The sequence below is a fragment of the Tachypleus tridentatus genome, unplaced genomic scaffold, assembly GCF_004210375.1.
Source record: "Tachypleus tridentatus isolate NWPU-2018 unplaced genomic scaffold, ASM421037v1 Hic_cluster_2, whole genome shotgun sequence".
NCBI classification, from domain to species: domain Eukaryota; kingdom Metazoa; phylum Arthropoda; class Merostomata; order Xiphosura; family Limulidae; genus Tachypleus; species Tachypleus tridentatus.
Genome location: NW_027467782.1, coordinates 23,000,804 through 23,024,765, shown reverse-complemented (window position 1 = coordinate 23,024,765; position 23,962 = coordinate 23,000,804). Strand labels below are relative to the sequence as shown.

The window sequence follows — 23,962 nt, the reverse complement described above, 5'->3', positions numbered from 1 at the left end:
CATTGGTTTCAATATAGCTACAAAATACATTTGACAAATTGTCACATATCTAAAGTAAAAAAAAAAAAAAAAGTTTGACAGTCGACGATAATGTAGGATCCACCTTCATGATGATGACTTCATTTGATGGAAGTTTCTGGTTACTTAGAAGATAAAAAAATATGTAATTTTTTAAACACTGTACGACGCTATCAAAACTGTTTTGTTTTTCACAGATTTCGTCTAAACGATAACACCGTTGTTTCGTTTCATCAGAACCTTCATCATAATTCATAAACGTCACAAAAATGTGAAGTATTAAATATATTTATAAACTATCTATATATAATATACGTAATAATGATGAAATCTGAAAACAGAAATAGCCAAAAATGTGTTCGTTGTCAACTCACGCGGGAGCTTTGGTTTCTTTCGAATTTCGCGCAAAGCTACAAGAGGACTATCTGCGCTAGCCATCTCTAATTTAGCAGTGTAAGACTAGAGAAAAGGCAGCTAGTCATCACCACCCACCGCCAACTCTTCAACTATTCTTTTTCCAACGAATAGTGGGATTGACCGTCACATTATAACGTCCTCACGACTGAAAGGGCGAGCATGTTTGGTGTGATGGGGATTGGAACCCACGATCTTCAGATTACGAGTCGAGTGCCTTAATCACCTGGCCATGCTGGGCTCACGCGGGAGTTACAAATTTACATAAAATTTATATTTTATAGATTTCAGAGATTTATAGAAATATCTGAGACAAAACAGAAACCTACGATGACACACAGCACAATATTTATTAGAAATACAGGGTGTTCGGAAAGTCATTGTGCACTTATATATTTATTAACAGACATGTTTCAATACCGAATAGGAGGTAAATATGAATGATAATTGCAAAAAATGTTGAAAGTGACTCCCGTTGGCATCAATACAGGATTGGATCCTTCTTATTTTGTTTCTAAACACCGCTATCAGTTGCTGGCTTGAAATAGACTGAATGAATGCTGTTATCGCTGCTTTCAAAACCGCACAGTGACTTTCCGAACACCCTGTATAATCTCACAAAAAAAGCAGATTACAATTGTAGTGTGTTATAAAATAGAAGGAAAGATAGTTTCACTTGATAACGAACCAGTAGAGAGTAGAGATCAAACTTTAACAGAAACTGAAGGGCGGTCTTTAACAGGATAATTACAATGTGGTTGGCACAGAGAAATAGCAAGCTTTTCGTGGAACTGTTAACAGTTTAATCCACACTGAAATACAAGGATGAAGGTAATATTGACAACAGTAAGATATACATTTAGTACGAAGTAATCCAAGTGGGTGTATAGCCACTACAAAACTACCACTGACAACAGGTGACAGGATGAAATGTTTTAAGTGGACGTTGAAACACACACAACGAGATGACCAAAGTTAGAAACGTGTACTTTTAGCAGGTGCATTCTATATCGAATTATTTAGTTAGGATGAGAGACATTTTGCTTGATGGGATAAAGAAAAATGGATCAATGGAATATTCACAAAAATGGTTTGTATTTCACAATTAACATGTTTTACGCTGAATAGGCTTATATAAAAACTGAGAAAGTTAATTAAAAGGCTTAGCTGAACTGTGGAGAGTAACACGGGACATTTGTAACGATAATCCAAATTACATATTGACAAACGGTAGAGCAGCATGAGAATACGGTGTAATGTTTCATGTGATGAGAAGGTCTCACATCAAAATGATAATCACGCCCCTCGTCATGTTGACAAAACGTTAAAATCCCTTCACTATTGATCTCTTTTAGTAGGATGGTCAAATTCCTGAACTCTTTATGGTTGTTATTCTGTTAAAGATCTCAATGCCGTTGGATTAACCAGATAGTAAAACTTGTGTCTATAAAGATAGTAACGAAGATGGTACACTACATGGAAATTTCTCAAAACGCTTTATCAAAAGTGTAGCATCTTTTTACGCAGTTATTTCATGACTTCCTTATATAGAAAAAAAATTTTCCTTTCTCTCCTATTACACAATTATTTCTAGTGATGGTGAGCTTTTGGGAAGATAACACTGGTATTGTGGCAAAACTTTATAACTTAAATGTCTTTTTTCTTTCAATCTTATCTTAATCATTAGGATAAAATATTATGGTATAGTAATCTATACTCTAACATACTCCATCGGTAATTAGAGAGTTAAACAGCAGTATCAAATCATATGGCATGGTAATCTATGCTCTAACATACCCATTAATAGTTAAAGAGTTAAACAGTAGGATAAAATCATACAGTATGGTAATCTATATTTTAACATACTCCATTAATAGTTAGAGAGTTAAACAGTAGGTAGAATCATATGGTATGGTAATCTATACTCTAACATACTCCATTAATAGTTAGAGAGTCAGACAGTAGGATCAAATCATATTGTATGGTAAAATACTCTTACATACTCCATTAAGAGTTAGAGAGATAGACAGTAGGATCAAATCATATGGCATGATAATCTATACTCTAACACACTCCATTAATAATTAGAGAGTTGGTGCAACAATTTATGAAACAAGTTTTAAAGTAGCAAATTCTCACAGCTGAGTACCTGTTCCATATATTGTCTTCTTTGTTCTTCTCTTTGCCTTCTACAACCTCTGCATATTCAAGATTGAAAATTAAGCGATAATATATAAAGTATCTGATGCTGGATACAAAAATCATCAAGTCATACGACAAACAGCCGATACAAAATTGCGATAGAATGGTATATATGAAACTATAATTTGTCATTGTTTGGCAATTACTACGTTTGGTAATACGTAGTAGTGTGATGCTGTTCTAAATCTGATTCCTTTTCAGAACAATAAGTAATAGTTCTTTCGAATGTAAATTATTAATACGTTAAAATGATAGACTGGGGACTTACAATTTTGAAGAAAGGAACCATGGTGTCGTCAGAAGTAAGTTCCTGGACTTATAAAGCCATATTCTGGGGTTTGATAGCTTGTGGTGGACAAAGTAAACATTGGGGCTATGCACGCTATTTAATGGCATTATGAAACTAAAATAATATGGATCAACTTGGCAGTCCAGAACTAACGAGAAAGAGATTCGTAATAAAAGTCATACCTCAGACATGAGAAGAAAATTGTAACGCTTTTTAACAGGCAAGAATTCACAAATACAAAGGACAATGACAAAAGCTGTCTACATGACCCAGACAACAGTAGGCAAAAGAATCAAAAAGGATCTCTCTCTATGAATAAACTATACAAGTTGCTTCAACGAAATATCCAAGATTAGAGATCCATTTGTTGAAGACTCTATGAATATATCTATTCAAGACAAATTCAGTACGTCACGACACCCTACAAAGAGTATGTGCACTCTGTTAACTATGAAAACTTTAATGTAATTTTGTATTAGGAGACTGGTGAAACAAATTTTCAAAAGGTACATGACATACCGCGAAACTTTGTCGAAAAGATTCACGTTTATTAGTGGTGTTGCACCAGAGGTAAGTTATGAATCAAGAGGGTAGGTACAAAGGTCAAAGTATTTTAGTTCTGGAACTTCGTGCAAAGCTATTCGAGAGCCACCCTTTATTTAGTAGTGTCAGACTAGAGGAAAACCAGTTAGTCAACAACACCCACTGCTTACTCTTGGGCTATTCTTACCAGTGAAAACTGGGATTGACTATTACATCATAATATCCTCCTTTGACTGAAAGTTCGAGCGTTATAACCACCAGAACAGGTCAGATTATACTCTCGTTACAATCAAATCAATCTTCTTCTTACTTTGTACTGCATTTAAATACAGAATTTGTAAGGAAAAGAGGCCTAATCAAGGACATGGACGGTTTTCTTTCAGTAAATATTATTCAAAATCGAGCCCTTTCCCCAGATATGGATTTCATACAGTTCCATTACTGGCTCTTCGGTCATTGAGCGGTAAATTTGAAGGTTAAAATAGCCCAATTTGTAACTTTGCGCTTGACAACAAACACGGCCTTTAGTGTATGTGTTAGTTTTTATCGACAGTTTAGGTAACATATGAGAGGTTCATGTTTATTTTCTGGTTTAAACTGCATATCTAGTATTTCTGTGGAAATATAAAATGGTATAAATCTCTTTCAAGTTTATCTGAACTTTCATGGTCTTAATATCAAAAAGTATTGATTTCTCTGTTGAGAGTTATAAATTTTTTTGAATCAAACATCAGGTTTTTATATACCTTTATAGATGTATTTGAATCTTATTTGGCCAAATCTACTGTAAAAAAATCTAAGTTATTTTATGCATGGACGGAAAAAACATTATTAAAAACGTAAATGTCATTCTAATCTGGAATTGATTAGTTACTGAGTGCTTTATGTGTTTTGGTAATATTATTTGTTAAAATCCTCCCATATATATTTTAACTTACGCTTATTGTATTTACTTGCTAGACAATTTTTCACTGCATGTGCTGATATACATTTAATGCAATGTCTACGCCTTCAAAACCTCAACTACATGATAAGAGCGAAAAAAGAATTACTGGTGACGAAAACGAGAGCGAAGAACATGAAGACGATGATGCCGGTAACGTGTTTGCTCTTTCGGCCTCTTCGATTATTTTTTTTCTCACCAGGGATCTTTGGACTATCTTCTGTTTTGTGTAAAACTCTGCAAAGTTGTTGACAATGATTGGTACAGGCATCCCAACAACCACTACACCAGCAATACAGCACACACTCCCAACCACTTTGCCAGGTAAACTAACGGGAACCATGTCTCCAAAACCAACAGTCGTCATGGTAACACAAGCCCACCAAAAGGCAGAGGGAATACTGGTATAAAGTGTTTCAGGTTCGTCTTTCTTTGCAAAATAAGCGAGACTAGAGAAAAACAAGATGGAAATTACAAGGGATAAGATGAGCAACCCGAACTCTTGGATACTTTTCTTCATTGTATATCCCAAACTTTGCAATCTTTTCGAATGTCGAGCCAGTTTTAAAATTCTCATAACCCTTGCTACACGAAAGATTAGGATAATTTCGTGAATGTTTTCAAAATCTTTAGGGACAATATTTGTAGCTACAAGAATTGAAGACACGATGAAAGGGGTAATAACTAGGAGGTCAACGATGTTTATTATACTTTTTAAAAAACTTCCCTTTGTTTGGTGCATAAAATGATCTAAAGATATATTCTATACTAAACCAAACCACACATGTGATTTCAATCATACCCAGGTTTTTGTTTTCTTTGTGTAGCGGAATTTCTTCATTGACATCTTCATCATATTGTTCCTTTAAGGAAGGTATCATACCTAAAATCTGTGTGATGGATGATAGCAGGATGAAGAACACAGAGAAGCTGGTAATGATCTAAAGAAAAAGTTAAATTCTGATCACTAATCGATACTTATTATCACTCTATGTAAGTATATGTGTTTAAAACATTCACGAATTACGCAGCTCTGCGATGATTTTATTGTCTTGAAATATTCATATTTTACAGTAATTCTTGTACGCTGAATCCAACAATGATACCAATTTTCTTCGTCGCGTACTGATTTTTCATAATATGCCATATGTATGTTTAGACAAAGGAATTACTTTTATTAAAATCGGGTCACACTTTGTAACGCTTAAAATATTGGCAATCGATAAGACGCTCGCGTAGCCGATTGGTCTGTGACCCAAACATCATAATAGAAAAATGTTCATTGTGAGTAAACGAGATAATAATTTGATTCAAGTAAGAGTTTTTCCTTTGATGATTTCTAAATAATCCTTACATGAGAGAAAAAATGAATATTATTTTCGAAATATGCGTAGTTAAATTACGAAACATCAGTTATTAAAACGAAAACAGCTTTTATAAAGTTATAATTCGCAAACCTGTGTTACGTAAGAATTAATAAAAATACCAGTTATAAAAAATCATAAAAAGTACATTTTGTAATATAACAAATAAGGAATAATTGCAGCAGTAGCACCCGAATAGAATGTAAACAATGGACAACCAATCATAAAACTATTTTAAGGGTAAACATCAAGTGTCAAATCCAATAATGTTTTCAGTTTAGCCATTCATCCCCTGTCCTTGGCAAGTTGTAGATAGGTATGGATATCCTTTAAAAAAGTAAAATAACAATCATGGAAATGCAAATATTAAGTTTTACTAACTTTTGTATGAAATACCTTTAGCTTAGTTCATCCTTGCAGTGATGAAGAAATGATAGATGGACGATGGTCCATGATTTTATTTAGAGAGCTCCATCTATCCTCTGTTTCAACTATTTGAACTGTACCTTGCATGCCTTTCATTTTATGAACCAAACACAAAATACAGACCTCAAGATGGACAAAACACAACCTCAAGGACCCGACATGAGGATCGTGGGTTTGAATCCCCGTCCCACTAAACAAGCTTGCCCTTTCAATCGTGGGGACATTATAATGTGACGGTCAATCACCCTACTTATTTGCCAATGAATAGTATATCATTGTATGATAAATTAAATAATGTTGCCAAAACTGGTGGCACTTTGAAGAGCTCGCTGTAGACATCGCACCAGTTTTTCCCTCATGGCTCCCATCCACTAAACTGTTAGGTGAAAACTAAAGACATGTAACAATTTTACCATGTCACATGTTATTGTTGCATGATATTTTGTAACCAACTTGGTATCCTTTCTGTTTCGTGCTATGTCCCGATAGTTCATCTACAACAATTCCTTCTGAGTTTTGTGCTTTCTAAAACTGATGATCAACACCCATATTGTTATCTTGTTTGAATTTGAAGAACCAGCAAAACAAACAGTAACGCTCTTCTGCTTCTTGAAATACAGATTTTACAGTAAGGGAACGTGCAAGTTTTGCTTTGTACAAGACATGAAAATTCGTGAGATTTTTACTTTGCAAATTAATTCGGTAAAAAAGGGTTAGGAGAATAGTGAATGAATGTAAAACGATTCCTTGTTACCCATTAAACATTTACTTCCAATACTTACATATGAACAGAAACGGAGATTTGGAGGCTATTGGACTTTGGCATGATTAATTGAAGATTTCGATACCCCCTGGGGCTATAATGTATGTATCTATTTTCCCAGATTCAACTATACCTGCTTTGAAGTTATTTTAGTGTACTAGAAGTCCGATCAAGGCCTGAGACGTGCTTCTATCGATCTTTTAACATTGGGAAAGTAGAGGTCAGCGACACGTCTGGACTTAGAATGCTAAAATCCGGGATTCGATTCTCATCAGTATACGAAATACAGATAGCCCATTGTGTAGCCTCGCGCTAAAACAAACGAATGAATCTAGGAAAGTTCTCAACCACAAATTGTAACAGGAGCTCAGTTAATGCCAAGTTTTTGTCACTGTGAATCATCTTATACTTAAGTAACAAATCTCATGAGAATAGTCCTAACATCAAGAGATAAGATATTTAAAACGGTGAACGTACTTTTCTACAATATATAAAGCAATAAGTTTAGCATATAATCTAAATATTTTTTTTCAAGTTACTAATATGCATACGCATGTGAAAATAGTTTACTTTTAACTAAGTACAAAACTGCACAATGGGCATTCTTAGATAATTCCTTCACAGGGATTAAACCCTAAAAGTTAGCGCTGTAGAACCCCAAGCTTATGGACGTGCCACGTGGGAAGGGGGAAAGTAATTGGGGGACTAGTGAAACAAACAAATTAGTAGTGAATGTACTTTATTTATACGACTTCATATAATATAAAAGGATAATAAGATGAATACAGTATTCATCTGGTTGTGATAACATGAATAAGTAAAAATGAACGTACTTTGGCAGCCACTGAAGTATCAGGTCTTTCCTTTAGGTTCCAGACAAACTGCTTACATTGCGCATATTTTCCTTCTTCAAACTTTTCAACTTCTGTTCTAAAAGTAAACCGTTGAACGTCTAAGTCAGTATAAAATTGATTCATTTTTTTCATAGTACTTGCTCATACAGCAAGGCTCCATACAAGTTTCTTTTAACATCGAGTAATCAAAATCGTCAGTGAGCGCCCTCACACAAAGTTCGTCCACCAAATGGAATTTTTCAGTGCGGTAAAAATTAATAATCGAAGTGAATGATGCAGGACTGTGATAAAAGAAAAACTCGTTTCCATCAGGATTATACTCGTCAGAGTATTCCTCAAATTCCTTAGGATCTCGGCATAGTCGTAGACGACCTAAGCGGGTTTGAGGGTAGCGCTTCAAAGTATCCCACATCACTTGATATTTGACACCACCAACATTTAGAGTCACCCTGTGGTTTTTTGGTTTCAGTAAAATCAGCCATAGAGTCATTTAAAGACAAATCAAGAACATCTTGTGTTTGCGCATCATTTATATCTATTAAGGAAATGGGTAAACTACAAGAATATTGCGACTCTTCCATAGAAAAAAAGATGAAAATCTGGAAGAATACGAAACAGTTATTATTATTTTTACAAAGAAATACAAAATGTTTATTCTATCATGCAATAAATCTAGATCTAATACACCCCACAAGCCAATCAGCCTCTTAAAAGTCTACCAGCAAAATATTTTCATAATCTATTTTTTAAGAGTTTATTTAAATATACATCCGTCACACAAGCCTAAATCATTTCAATGTATGTATATATATATCTCATGGATAGAATTTCATAGACATGGCCAAGTGGTTAGGGCGCTCAACTCGTAATATGAAGGTTCGAAACCCCGTGACACCAAAGCATGCTTGTCTGTTTCAGCTGGTGGGGGCATTATAATGTGACGGCCAATCAACTTGTCTTTAGTAAAAGAGTAGCCCAAGAGTTGGCAGGGGGAATAACTAGCTGCCTTCCCTCTAATCTTACACTGCTAAATAAGAGACGGCTAGCGCAGATAGTCCACGTGTAGCTTTGCGCGAAATTCAAAACAAACCAAACAGTTTATGCCTCTACTAATAAACTTGTACCATTTATACCTGTACTAATGTATTTCATTAATCATTTAAATGCAATATTTGTTTTATTTAAGTTTTAGTAGTTCATGGTACTTTAGGGACACGAGGAGGGATAAATTAATGAGTAAGAGGTGTATTGCTGAATTATTGTTATGTAAACCCTGTTGGTCCGACAAAACGGATAATCCAGCAAGGCTTTGGAACCAAGAGTGCAGGAAATTAAGAGTGCACTTAAGAGTATTCAGTGTGTGTATTTAGATTATGTTTATGTTTTTGTTCTTGCTTCTAAAGTGTTTTGGTGTAAATATCTATATCACTACAATATATTCATTTGTTTTATTTGTACCGTTATTATGCACATGCCCTCAACATACGACGGATTAAATAACTTAATTAAAAAGGCACTCGACTTTCATTTAGAAGTCACTCGTTCAAATCACTACCGTAATATTCATTATTATTTTTCAAATGTACTTATTACTATATTTATAACAATTTTTTTTCATATTTGGAAAAACAGGAATACAGTTATGGATTCTATATATCTACCTATTTATCCACTCGATTCCATCAAGGAACATAGGACCGCAATCTCTTGTGGTTTCATGAACAAGTATTTAAGTGCGCAGGTTGTTAGCCCACAGCACCGAGCCGTCCCTAATTTAGTAGTGTAAGACTAGAGGGAAGGCAGCTAGTCATCACCACCCACCGCTAAATCCTGGGCTACTCTTTCTACCAACGAATAGTGGGATTGACCGTTACATTATAACGCCCCACGGCTAGGACGGCGAGCATGTTTGGCGCAAACCCGCGACCCTCAGATTATGAAGCGCACGCCTTAACGCGAAAGACAACTTCATGAAATAGATAATTTGAGTCTAGTTCAACAATTTCTGCTGGAACGTTATGGGTAAAGATTTGAGCAACAAGAGTATGTTACTGAAACTATGGTTTCTTTCCATCAGAAATTGTTTATTACTAGCCTTAAGATGAAGAGGTAATTTAATATATATATAAAAGCCACTGTCTATCTTTTGGTAACACATTAAAACTTTGTTAAAATTGAAAACATCATGTTATACAGAATGGTGCCATTAAACAATATGGCGTGCTAAGAAAGTAATAAGCCATTAACGTCATATCTATAGAAAGTAATGAAGACGATTTTTGAGAAGCAAAATTTAATGTAAGAAAAGAAAAATTCATTGTAATTTAGGATTTTTCTAAACTTTATGGTAGTACAATGTATGACTGTTTTTCTTTTATGATGATGGGGGAAATTTTATAAACAAACTCACTGAACGAAGGGCGAGGACGTTGGAGGGGGGGTAACACACCCCAAGAAAATCAAGCTGTAATAAGATAAATTTAACCGAAATTTAAAAGCTTTCACACAAAATGTTAAAAGACTATAGAATAGCCAGTTATTTACAATGAAAAAAATTGATAACAATGCAGACTAGGCCAAACGTTTTAATATAACAATTTCATTATGTATTTTTTCATGGGACATAAAAGTCTTAAAACAAATAAATACATAAGTTACATGAGGCAGTTTTAAAACTCTCGATTTCGCTCACCATGAAAATATTTCGAAAACAAAAACCATCTTTGAATATTATCGCCACCTAAGTTACTTTAATACCCACCTAGATCTGAACCAAACGTTAGCCCAATATTACTCATTAGTCTGTTCTCTTCTATATTTTAGGTTATTATTATACGATCGGAAATGAACGTTTTGATTTATGAATATTTATAAATGCAAGTTACATCGATATTAAAATTATCAACGGAACATTCATTATTCCTTATTTGAAACATTATTACATAGCATAAACAAGTATTCACGATATTTTGTAGACACTAGTTGAACTACTATTAGAGAACAAGTTTCAGAGCAAGTTAAACGTTTAGCTTCTCGAATGAATGGATGTCGTCGGTGTTTGGGTACATACCCTGGAGGGTCAGGTTCTCTATGACCTCTTCCTCCTCCCCGTATTTATATTCTTGGCTGATTGATATTTATGACTGTGAACTGAATTTTATTTGGTCCTTTTCAGGACAATGTCCATGTATTTTGGCTCGTATACAGTTTTTATTCTATTAGCAGAATGTCAAGTTTGCTGGTGGCATATTTTTTAATACATAAATAAATAAACTATAATTATTTTTTTAATTTTTATTTAAAGTTTATATTTTTTATTATTATTTAAAGTTTTTATATTTTTTTATTATTATTTAAAGTTTTTATATTTTTTATTATTATTTAAAGTTTTTATATTTTTTATTATTATTTAAAGTTTTTATATTTTTTATTTATTTTTATATTTGAAATATAAGTTAACTGGGGAGAGATATTTGGGACTAGCTTCATCATGTATGAGGTACCTTTCTAGTTCGCATAGTAATTCGTTTTTCATCCAATTCTTATTAAAGTAGATAATTGTAATATGTAGGAGTCTGTCTGGTATGGTTGGTATGTTTGAGTATTTGTGAATGAATTGAGATGATATTGTTCTTGGAACTCTGTATGCAGTTCTGAGGAGTGTGTTTTGGATTGTTTGTAGTTTAGTTTTAATTATTTTATTGCTTATAGTTATCCATGCTGAAGCTGCATAGTCTATTACAGGTCTAATATATGTTTTATAGATTTTTAGAATGTTATCTGTAGATGCTCCACTGTTTTTACCAGTTAGACTCCTAGCATAGTTAGTTCTTCGCCAGACTTTATTTTTAATTTTGTTCACATGATTGATCCAAGTTAGTTTTGAATCATAGGTCAGACCTAAAAATTTTGCCGATGGGGCAGTCTGGAATAGAGTGCCATTCATATATAGTTCTGGCTGTTGTTTTTTGTGTTTTGTGGATTTCGTAAAGACTACGAGTTGTGTTTTTGCTGTGTTTATTTTTATTCTATATTTTTACAGTATTAACTTATTCTATTTAGTTGCGGTTGTATGTTCGTGGCTGCTATCGTGGGTGTTGCGGCACTTTTCCAGACTGCCACATCATCTGCGAACTGTGAAGAGAATCCATGATTTGGATCTTTCAGTGGCATATTGTTTACATACATGATGAAGAAGTAAAGTAAAGCTTCAGGAGTAAAGTATTCAGAAAAAGTTCCTTCAACATTTACTCTACATTTTCTGTTTTCCAAAAAGTTAGATAACTAGCGAATAATTCCTCGCGGTAGTTCCATTTCATTCATTCGGAACCTTAGACCATCGTGCCAAACAGTGTCGAATGCTTTCTCGATATCAAGGAAGCAAGCGACTGTACATTCTCTTTTGTTGAAGCTATCTATTATGGTTTCGGTTAATCTGATTAGGTGGTCTGTCGTTTGTCTAAATTTCCTGAATCCATTTTGTTCTTTTGGTAATTTTGATGTTATCTCCAAGAATGTGGAGAGTCTATTACTGATTATTCTTTCAAGAATTTTGCCTACACAGCTGGTCAGGCTGATTGGTCGGAAGCTGTTCTTTGCAGAATGTCTACAGTAACATGTTCATTGCTACTGCTTAATTTCATTTCTATTACTGAAAGCTCCACTTTGTAGAGCAGCATAATGCCTCTGTTTTCATCATTCTTATTTGTTCTGTCTTTTCTTATGGTTGAATAATTTGGTATTTTAAATCTATTGTTATTGTATATTAGTTTCGCTTACTATTATAATATGGGGGTTAATTTCTTGTATTAGGTCTTCGATCTCATGTTTCTTGGAAGCTATTGCACCTTGGATGTTGATATACACTACTGTGAACAAGCTTCTCGAATATCCTCGCGTGCATTTGAATTTCAAAGATTTCCACGTAAGAGAAAAATTGTACTATCGTTCACAACAATGTAATGCGAAAACAAACAAACTAAAGTTTACGGGTTTCATACAAAGTTACATTTAATAACGAAAATGCTATAGATGTATTTATATAAATACATTTATTAGCTGTCCAACCATAATTATAGTTATTAGGCGTATTGCGTTTTAATTATTATGTTATTTAATCAGTTTCTCAACATTTCTTCTTGAAAAAAACAACTAAGGGACCGAATAGCGAATGTCTTGTTAAAATATAATAGTTCTAATAGTAATATTGTAAACTGTACGATCCGACGAATGGAGATAGTTTCAAACATTTTCTTTCTTTTAATAAAAATATAAATAACTTGGATATTATTCAAACTTAGTATTTAACTTTCTGATACTAATGTTAAACTATTTACCCCCCGTTGCTAGGGTCATTTCCCACAATGCTTACCTTCGTTGCTAGGGGCATTTCTCCCACTGCTTACGCCCCGTTGCAAGAGACATTTGAATAACTGCTTACCCACCGTTGCTCTAAAAATTTTCCCCACTGCTTACCCACGTTGCTAGAAACATTTCCCACACTTTTACTCCCTTGCTAGGGACATTTCCCTTACTGCTTACCCGCCGTTGCTAATGACATTTTCAACACTGCATAACACCTGTTCCTAGGGACATTTACCTTACTACTTACCCCAAAGTTGTAAGGACATTTCCCCCACTGTTTACCCCCGTTGCTAGGGTTATTTCCCACACTTCTTACCCTTCTGTTTAGGGACATTTCTTAAACTTCTAACACTTCCGTTGCTAGGGACATTTCCACCACTGCTTACACCCCGTTGCTAAAGACATTTCCCACATTACGTACCCCCCCCGTTGGTAGGGACATCTAACCCATTGCTTACCACCCGTTACTGGGGAAATTTCCCCCACTGAATACCCCCCACTGCTAGGGAAATTTCTCCCTCTGCTTACCCCCCGTTGTAAGGGACATTTTCCTTCTGTTTATCCTCCATTGCTAGGGACATTTCCCCCACTGCTTAACTCTCGTTGCTAGGGACATTTCCACCACTGCTTACACCCAATCGCTAAAGATATTTCCCACACTGCTTAACCCCCATTGCTAGGAAATTTCCCTCATTACTTACCCTCCCGTTGATAGGGACATTTCTTCAACTTCTGACCCTTCCGTTGCTCGGGACATTTCCCACATGGCTTACGCACGTTCTTAGGGAACTTACCCACCCTTTGCTAGGAACATATCCCCCTGCTTATCCCCCGTTGCTAGGGGTATTTTTCCCACTGCTTAACCACGTTGCTAGGGACATTTCCCTCACTACTTACCCCTCGATGTTAGGGACATTTCCACCACTGCTTACCACCCGTTGCTAGGGACATTTCCACGTTGCTTACATTTCGCTCTACAAACATTTCCCACATGGCTTACCACCGTTGCTAGGAACATTTCACACACTGCTTACCCCCCGTTGTTAGGGACATTTCACACACTGCTTACCCCCCGTTGTTAGGGACATTTCCACCACTGCTTATCCTCCGTTGCTAGGAACTTTTCCCCCCACTGCTTCACACCATTGCTAGGAACATTTCCACCACTGCTTATCCTCCGTTGATAGGAACGTTTCCCCCACTGCTTCACACCGTTGCTAGGAACATTTCTTCCACTGCTTAAACCTCGTTGTTAGGTCCATTTCCACCACTGCTTACACCCCGTTGCTAGGGACATTTCCCTCACTGCTTACCACCGGGTTCTAGGAACATTTCCCCTCTGCTAAATCCCCCGTTACTAGGGACATTCCCCCACTGCTTAAACCCCGTTGTAAGGGACGTATCCACCACTGCTTATACCCCGTTGCTAAAGACATTTCCCACACTGCTTACCCACCTTTCTAGAAACATTTCACCCACTGCTTACCCCTGTTGCTAAGGGCATTTCCGACATTGCCTACCCCACGTTGCTAGGTATATTTACTCCTCTGCTTACTCCCCTTTGCTAGGGATATTTCACCCACCGCTTACTTCCCGTTTCTAGGGACATTTCTTCCACTGCTTACACCCTGTCGCTGGGTACATTTCTCCCACTGCTTAAAATTAGATGATAGGGACATTTTCCCCACTGCTTACACCTCTGTTGCAAGAGACATTTCCCACATTGCTTACCTTCCGTTGCTAAGAACATTTATGATACCGCTTACCCCCCGTTCCAAGGGACATTTCCAATACTACTTACTCACGTTGCTAGGGACTTTTCCTTCTCTGCGTATTCTCCCGTTACTAGGGGCTTTTCCCCCCACTGCTTACCCCCCGTTGCTAAGGCCATTTCGAACAATGTTTACCACCACTGCTAGTGACATGATATCCACTACTTACCCCCCGCTCCTAGGGACATTACCCACACTACTTACCCACGTTCCTAGAGACATTTCCCTCTCTGCTTATTCCCCCGTTAGTAGGGACATTTCCCACACTGCTTACCCCCGTTGCTCGTGACATTTCCCACTGCTAAACCCCCATTGCTGGGGTCATTTCCCCCACTGCTTACCGCTGTTGCTAGGGACATTTCTACCACTGCTTACCCCCCGTTGCTAAGGACATTTCACCCACTCCTTACCACCCGTTGCTAGGGACATTTCGCCTACTATTTCCCCACTTTTTTCCCATTCACTAGAAACAATTTTCCCATTGCTTAACCCAGTTCCTCGGGATATTTCCCACACTGCTACCCCCCGATGCTATGGACATTTCCCACATGGCTTACCACCGTTCCTAGCGACTTTTCAGACACTGCTTCTTCCCCATTGTTAGGGACATTTTCTCCTCTGCATACCCCCTGTTGCTAGGGAAATTACCCCCACTTCTTACACGTCCGTTGCCAGGGACATTTCCCACACTGCTTTCCTGCTGTTGCTATGTAATTTTCCCCTACTGCTTACAACCCCTCCTATTGATATTTTCTCCACTGCTGACTCCTTCGTTACTCGTGACATTCCCCAACTACTTACCCCCCGTTGCAAGGGACATTTCCCTAACTGCTTACTCGCCTTGCTAGGGAAATTTTTCACTGCTTACCCCCTGTTGCTAGGGTCTTTTTCTCCACTGCTTACCACCCGTTGCTAGGGAAATTTCCCCAACTAAATACCCCCCGTTGCTCGGGACATTTCCCACACTGCTAACACCCCCGTTGCTATGAACATTTCCCACACTACTTACCCCCATTGCTAAGAACATTTCCTCAACTCACTCCTTACCTGCCCCCGTTGTTCGGGACATTTCCCTCACTGCTTTCCCCCGTTGCTGGGAACACTTCACACACTTTTACCCTTCCGTTGCTAGGGAAATTTTATGCTTTGCTAAACTTTTAAACTATACGTTGCTAGGGAAATTTCCCACATGACTTACCGACGTTGCTTGGGACATTTCCCCCATTGCTTACCCCCGTTACAAGGGACATTTCCACTACTGCTTTCCACCGTTGCTAAAGAGATTTCACTTACTGCTTACCCCCCGTTGCTAGAGAGATTTCCCACACTACTTACCCCCCATTGCTAGGGACATTTCCTCAACTGCTTACCTCCGTTGATAGGGAAATTTTTACTGCTTACCCGCCGTTGCTAGGCACATTTCCTCCACGGTTTACACCCCGTTACTGGGGAAATTTCCCACACTGAAAACCACCCATTCCTGAAGAAATTTCCCCCACTTCTTACCCCACCATTGCTAGGGAAATTTTTACTGCTTACTCCCGTTGCTAGAAACATTTCCTCCACTGTTTACCCACGTTGCTTGGGACATTTCCCTACTGCTTACCCCCGTTGCTTGGTACATTTCCCCACTCAATACTCCCGTTTCTAGAAACATTTAACGCACTAATTTCCCCCAGTTGCTACGGACATTTCGGACACTCCCTACACCACGTTGCTAGGGATATGTACTCCACTGCTTACACCCCTTTGATAGGGATATTTCACCCACCGCTTACTTTCCGTTTCTAGGGACATTTCTTCCACTGCTTACACCCTATCGCTAGGTAATTTCCCCACTGCTTAAAATCCGATCATAGGGGCATTTTCCCCACTGCTTACCCCCGTTGCTAGGGACATTTCCCACATTGCTTAACTCCGTTGCTAGGGACAATTCTCCCACTGTTTACCCCCGTTGCAAGGGGTATTTCCCTCACTTCATACCCCTCGTTGCTAAATAACGTCATTTCCCACATCGCTAGGGACATTGTTTATCCCCACTGCTTACCCATCGTTGCTAGGGCTACATTTCCTCATTCCTACTACTTTCCACCCTGCTTACCCCCCGTTGTTACTAGGTACATTTCCCACATTGCTTACCTGCCGCTTCTAGAAACAATTCCCCATTGCTTACCCCCACATGTTTCTAGAGACATTTCTAGTTTCCCACTGCTTACACCCTGTTGCTAGGAATATTTTCACCACTGCTTACCCTTCGTTGGTAGAGACATTTCCCCCACTGCTTCCCCACCGTTGCTATGGAAATTTCCCCCACTGTTTATCACCTGTTGCTAAGGGTATTTCCACTGCTGCCTACACCCTGTTGCTACGGACATTTCCCAAATGGCTTACCCCCGTTTCTAAAGACATTTTCCCCTCTGCTTATTTTCCGTTGCTAGGGGCATTTCACCAACTGCTTACCACCCGTTTCTAAGAAAATTTTCCCAACTGAATGCCACCGTTGCTAGGGATAATTCCCACATTAACACCTGCTTCTAGAAACATTTCTCCCACTGCTTACACCCTGTTGGTAGGAACATTTCCACCACTGCATACCCTCCGTTACTAGGGACATTCCCCCACTGCTTCCCCACCAATGCTATGTAAAGTTTCCCACTAAATACCACCCGTTGGAAGGTATATTTCCCCCACTGCTTACCACCCGTTGCTAGGGATATTTCCCACACTGCTTAACCCCCGTGCTAGGGACATTTCCCCTCTGTTTATTTTCCATTGCTTGGAACATTTCATCTACTACTAATTCCCCGTTGCTAGGGGCATTTCCCCCTGATAAACCCACTATTGCTTGGTTCATTTCACCCACTGCTTAACCCCCGTTGCTAGTAAAATTTCCACCACTTCTTACACCCCGTTGGTAAAGACATTTCCCACACTGCTTACACCCCGTTGCTCGGGACATTTCACCCACTGCTTACTCCCCCGTCGAAAGGGCCATTTCCCTCACTATTATCCCCTGTTGCTAGGGACATTTCCCTCACTGCTTACCTTCCATTGTTAGGAACATTTCCCTCACTGCTTACCCCTGTTGAAAGGGTCATTTCCCCCTCAGCTTATCCTCCGTTGCTAGGGGCATTTCACGCACTGCTTACAACCCGTTTGTTGGAAAACTTCCCTAACTGAACACCAAAGTTGCTGAAGACATTTCTCCAACTACTTACCCCCAGTTGCTATGGACATTCCCCACATGGCTTACCACCGTTGGTGGGGACATTTCACACAATACTTACCCCCCGCAGTTAGAGACATTTACCACACTGCTTCCCCCATTGGTATGGACATTTCCTGCCGCTTCTACAAACATTTCCCCCATTGCTTACCTCCGTTGTTAGGTACATGTCCCCCACTGCTTACACTCTGTTGCTTGGAACATTTCCCACACGGCTTACACCCCGTCGCTAAAGACATTTTATACACTGTTTACCCCCCGTGCTAGGGACATTTCACCCACTGTGTACCACCCATCGCTTGGGACATTTAGCTCAATGCTTATCCCCCGTGGCAAGGGACATTTCCCCCACTGATTACCCCCGTCGCTAGGGACATTTAACTAACAGCTTACCCCCGTTGTTAGGGACATTTCACCCACTGCTTGCCACCATTTGCAAGGGATATTTCCCTCACTGCTTATCCCCCATTGGAAGAGACATTTCCCATATTGCTTACCCCCGTTGCTAGGGACATTTGACCCACTGCTTACCCCCGTTGTTAGGGACATTTCCCACACTTCTTACCCCCCGTTGCTTGGGACATTCCCCTCACTCTTATCCCGTGTTGCTATAGACATTTCCCACATTGCTTACTCCCGTTGCTGGGGATATTTTCCCCTCTGCTTAACCTCCGTTGCTAGGGACATTTCACCCAGTGCTTATAACCTGTTTGTAGGGAAATTTCCCCAACTAAATACCACCGTTGCTAGGGACATTTCCCCAACTACTTACCCCCCGTTACTAGGTACATTTCCCACATTGCTCACCTCCCGCTTCTAGAAACAATTCCCCCATTGCTTACCCCCGTTTCTAGGGACATGTCCCCCACTGCTTACACCCTGTTGCTAGGGATATTTCCACCACTGCTTTCCCTCCATTGGTAGAGACATTTACCCCACTGCTTCCCCACCGTTGCTATGGAAATTTCCCCCACTGCTTATCACCTGTTGCTAAGGGTATTTCCACCGCTGCTTACACTCTGTTGCTACGGACATTTCCCAAATGGCTTACCCCCGTTGCTGGAGACATTTCCCCCTCTGCTTATTTTCCGTTACTAGGGGCATTTCACCAACTGCTTACCACCCGTTTCTAGGGACATTTCCCCCAGTACTTCATCACCGATGCTATGGACATTTTCCACACTAATTAACACCCATTGCAAGGGATATTTCCCTCACTGCTTACCACCCGTTGCTAGGGATATTTCCCCCACTGCTTTCCCCCCTTACTAGGGACATTTCCACCACTGCTTACCTAAGTTGTTAAGACATTTCCAACACTGCTTACCCCAGTTGCTAGGGTCATTTCACCCACTCCTTACCCCCGTTGCTAGGGACATTTGCCAAATTGCTTACCTCCGTTGCTAGTGACATTTTCCACAGTGCATACACCCGTTATTCGGGACATTTAACCCAAAGCTTACCCCCATTTATAGGGACATTTCCCCCTTACCTTATCCTCCGTTGCTAGGGACATTTCACGCACTGCTTACAACCCGTTTTTTGGGAAATTTCCCACATTGCTTAACCCCGTTGCTAGTGACATTTTCCACAGTGCATACACCCGTTGTTCGGGACATTTAACCCAAAGCGTACCCCAATGCTAGGGACATTTCCCCCTTAGCTTATCCTCCGTTGCTAGGGACATTTAACGCACTGCTTACAACCCGTTTGTTGGGAAATTTTCCCAACTGAATATCACCGTTACTACGGATATTTCCCCCACTACTAACCCACCTTTGATAGGGATATTTCCCTCATTACTTACCCTCGTTGTTAGAAACATTTCACACACTGCATACACCCGTTGTTATGGACATTTAACCTATTGCTTAACACCCATTGCTCGGGACATTTCCGACATTGCTTACCCCCCGTTTCTAGGGACATTTCCCACATGGCTTACCACCGTTGGTGAAGGCATTTCACACACTTCTTACCCTCCATTGTTAGGGACATTTCCCACACTCCTTACCCCCGTTGCTAAAGACATTTCCCCAACTGAATATCCCTGTTGCTAGGGACATTTCCCACATTGCTTACCTCACACTTCTACAAACATTTCCCCCATTGCTTACCCCTTTGCTAAATACGTGTCCCTCACTGCTTACCCCCTGTTTTTTCCACAACTGGGATATTTCCACAACTGCTTATCCTCCGTTGCTAGGAACATTTCCCCACTGATTAACCCCGTTGCTAAAGACATTTCTCACACTACTTACTTACTAGGAACATATCCACCTGCTTATTCCCCGTTGCTAAGCGCACTTCCTCCAATGTTAACCCTCGTTGATAGGGACATTTTCACCACTGTTTACCCTATGTTGCTAGGGACATTGCCCCTGTGCTTACCCCCCATTGCTAAAAATATCATTTCACCCACTGCTTACCAACCATTTTAGAGGAAATTTCCACAACTAAATGTCAATATAACACTTGTTACAAATAACATGAGACACTCATGTTAATGTAACACTTGTCACACAGAAAGAGTCACTCGTGTTAATATAACACTTGTTACAAAGAACAAGAGAAACTCATGTTAATGTAACACTTGTTAACAAGAACAAGAGACACTCATGTTCATGTAACACTTTTACAAAGAACAAGAGAATTCGTGTTAATGTGACACTTGTTACCAAGAACAAGAGACACTCATGTTAATGTAACACTTCTCACCAAGAACAAAACTTGTTAATGTAACACATTACAAAGAACATGAGAATTCGTGTTAATATAACACTTGTTACAAAGAGCAAAGACACTCATGTTAATGTAATACTTGTTACAAAGAACAAGAGAACTAGTGTTAAAATAACACTTGTTACAAAGAACAAGATAACTTGTGTTAATATAACAGTTATTGCAAAGAACAAGAAAACTCGAGTTAATGTAACACTTATTACAAAAAACAAAGGACACTCGTGTTAATGTAACACTTATTTCAAACAAAAGACACTGATGTCAATATAACACTTGTTACAAAGAACATGAGACACTCATGTTAATGTAACACTTGTTACACAGAAAAGAAACACTAAAGTTAATATACCACTTGTTACAAAGAACAAGACACAATCAAGTTAATATAACACTTATTACAAAGAACAAGAGACACTCGTGTTAATGTAACACTTATTACAAAGAACAAGAGACACTCGTGTTAATGTAACACTTGTTACAAAGAACAAGAGACACTCATGTTAATATAACAGTTATTACAAAGAAAAAAGAGAAATAGTGTTAATGTAACACTTGCTACAAAGAACAAGAGAACTCATGTTTTTAATATAACAGTTATTACAAAGAACAAGAAAACTCGTGTTAATATAAAACATGTTACAAAGAACAAGAGACACTCGTGTTAATATAACACTTGTTACAAAGAACAAGACACTCGTGTTAATGTAACACTTATTACAAAGAACAAGACATTCATGTTAATATAACACTTGTTACAAAGAACAAGACACACTCATGTTAATGTAACACTTGTTAAAAACAACAAGAGACACTCGTGTTAATGTAACACTTGTTACAAAGAACAAGAGAACTCGTGTTAATGTAACACTTGTTACAAAGAACAAGAGACACTCGTGTTAATATAACACTTGTTACAAAGAACAAGAGACACTCATGTTAATATAACACTTGTTACAAAGAACAAGAGACACTCATGTTAATATAACACTTGTTACAAAGAACAAGAAACACTCATGTTAATGTAACACTTGTTACAAAGAACAAGAGAACTCGTGTTAATATAACACTTGTTACAAAGAACAAGAGACACTCATGTTAATATAACACTTGTTACAAAGAACAAAAGACACTCATGTTAATATAACACTTGTTACAAAGAACAAGAGACAATCATGTTAATGTAACACTTGTTACAAAGAACAAGAGAACAATCATGTTAATATAACACTTGTTACAAAGAACAAGAGACACTCGTGTTAATATAACACTTGTTACAAAGAACAAGAGAACTCGTGTTAATATAACACTTGTTAGAAAGAAAAAGAGACACTCGTGTTAATATAACACTTGTTACAAAGAACAAGAGACTCTCGTGTTAATGTAACACTTGTTACAAAGAACAAGAGACACTCATGTTAATATAACACTTGTTACAAAGAACAAGAGAACTCGTGTTAATATAACACTTGTTACAAAGAACAAAAGACACTCATGTTAATGTAACACTTGTTACAAAGAACAAGAGACACTCATGTTAATATAACACTTGTTACAAAGAACAAGAGACACTCATGTTAATGTAACACTTGTTACAAAGAACAAGAGACACTCATGTTAATATAACACTCGTTACAAAGAAAGAGACACTCTTGTTAATATAAAACTTGTTACAAAGAACAGGAGACACTCATGTTAATATAACACTTGTTACAAAGAACAAGAGAACTCGTGTTAATATAACACTTGTTACAAAGAACAAGAGACACTCATGTTAATGTAACACTTGTTACAAAGAACAAGAGACAATCATGTTAATATAACACTTGTTACAAAGAACAAGAGACACTCATGTTAATATAACACTTGTTACAAAGAACTAGAGACACTCGTGTTAATATAACACTTGTTACAAAGAACAAGAGACACTCATGTTAATGTAACACTTGTTACAATGAAGAAGAGAACTCTTGTTAATATAACACTTGTTACAAAGAACAAGAGACACTCGTGTAAATGTAACACTTGTTACAAAGAAGAAAAGACACTCATGTTAATATAACACTTGCTACTAAGAACAAGAGACACTCATGTTAATATAACACTTGTTACAAAGAACAAGAGACACTCATGTTAATATAACACTTGTTACAAAGAACAAGAGAACTCGTGTTAATATAACACTTGTTACAAAGAACAAGAGACACTCATGTTAATATAACACTTGTTACAAAGAACAAGAGACACTCATGTTAATATAACACTTGTTACAAAGAACAAGAGACACTCATGTTAATATAACACTTGTTACAAAGAACAAGAGACACTCATGTTAATATAACACTTATTACAAAGAACGAGAGAAGTGTTAATATAACACTTGTTACAAAGAACAAGAGACACTCGTGTTAATATAACACTTGTTACAAAGAACAAAAGACACTCATGTTAATATAACACTTGTTACAAAGAACAAGAGACACTCATGTTAATATAACACTTGTTACAAAGAACAAGAGACACTCATGTTAATATAACACTTGTTACAAAGAACAAGAGAACTCGTGTTAATGTAACACTTGTTACAAAGAACAAGAGAAAAATCACGTTAATATAACACTTGTTACAAAGAACAAGAGACACTCATGTTAATATAACACTTGTTACAAAGAACAAGAGACACTCATGTTAATGTAACACTTGTTACAAAGAACAAGAGACACTCATGTTAATGTAACACTTGTTACAAAGAACAAGAGACACTCATGTTAATGTAACACTTGTTACAAAGAACAAGAGACACTCATGTTAATGTAACACTTGTTACAAAGAACAAGAGAACTCGTGTTAATGTAACACTTGTTACAAAGAACAAGAGACACTCATGTTAATATAACACTTGTTACAAAGAACAAGAGACACTCATGTTAATATAACACTTGTTACAAAGAACAAGAGACACTCATGTTAATATAACACTTGTTACAAAGAACAAGAGACACACTTGTTAATGTAACACTTGTTAAAAGAACAAGAGACACTCAT

At 37.8% G+C, this 23,962-nt stretch overlaps 1 protein-coding gene across 1 annotated transcript; it reads right to left on the bottom strand.

The window, feature by feature from the left end:
* Window positions 1-4,485: 4,485 nt before the first annotated feature.
* Window positions 4,486-8,306, bottom strand: LOC143242230 (potassium voltage-gated channel protein Shab-like). Its single transcript, XM_076485598.1, has 4 exons — window positions 7,954-8,306; window positions 7,796-7,892; window positions 5,212-5,350; window positions 4,486-5,093 (listed from the first exon to the last, which is right to left on the bottom strand). The coding sequence occupies exons 1-4, from the start codon at window positions 8,304-8,306 to the stop codon at window positions 4,486-4,488; spliced, it is 1,197 nt and encodes a 398-aa protein (XP_076341713.1).
* Window positions 8,307-23,962: the final 15,656 nt, after the last annotated feature.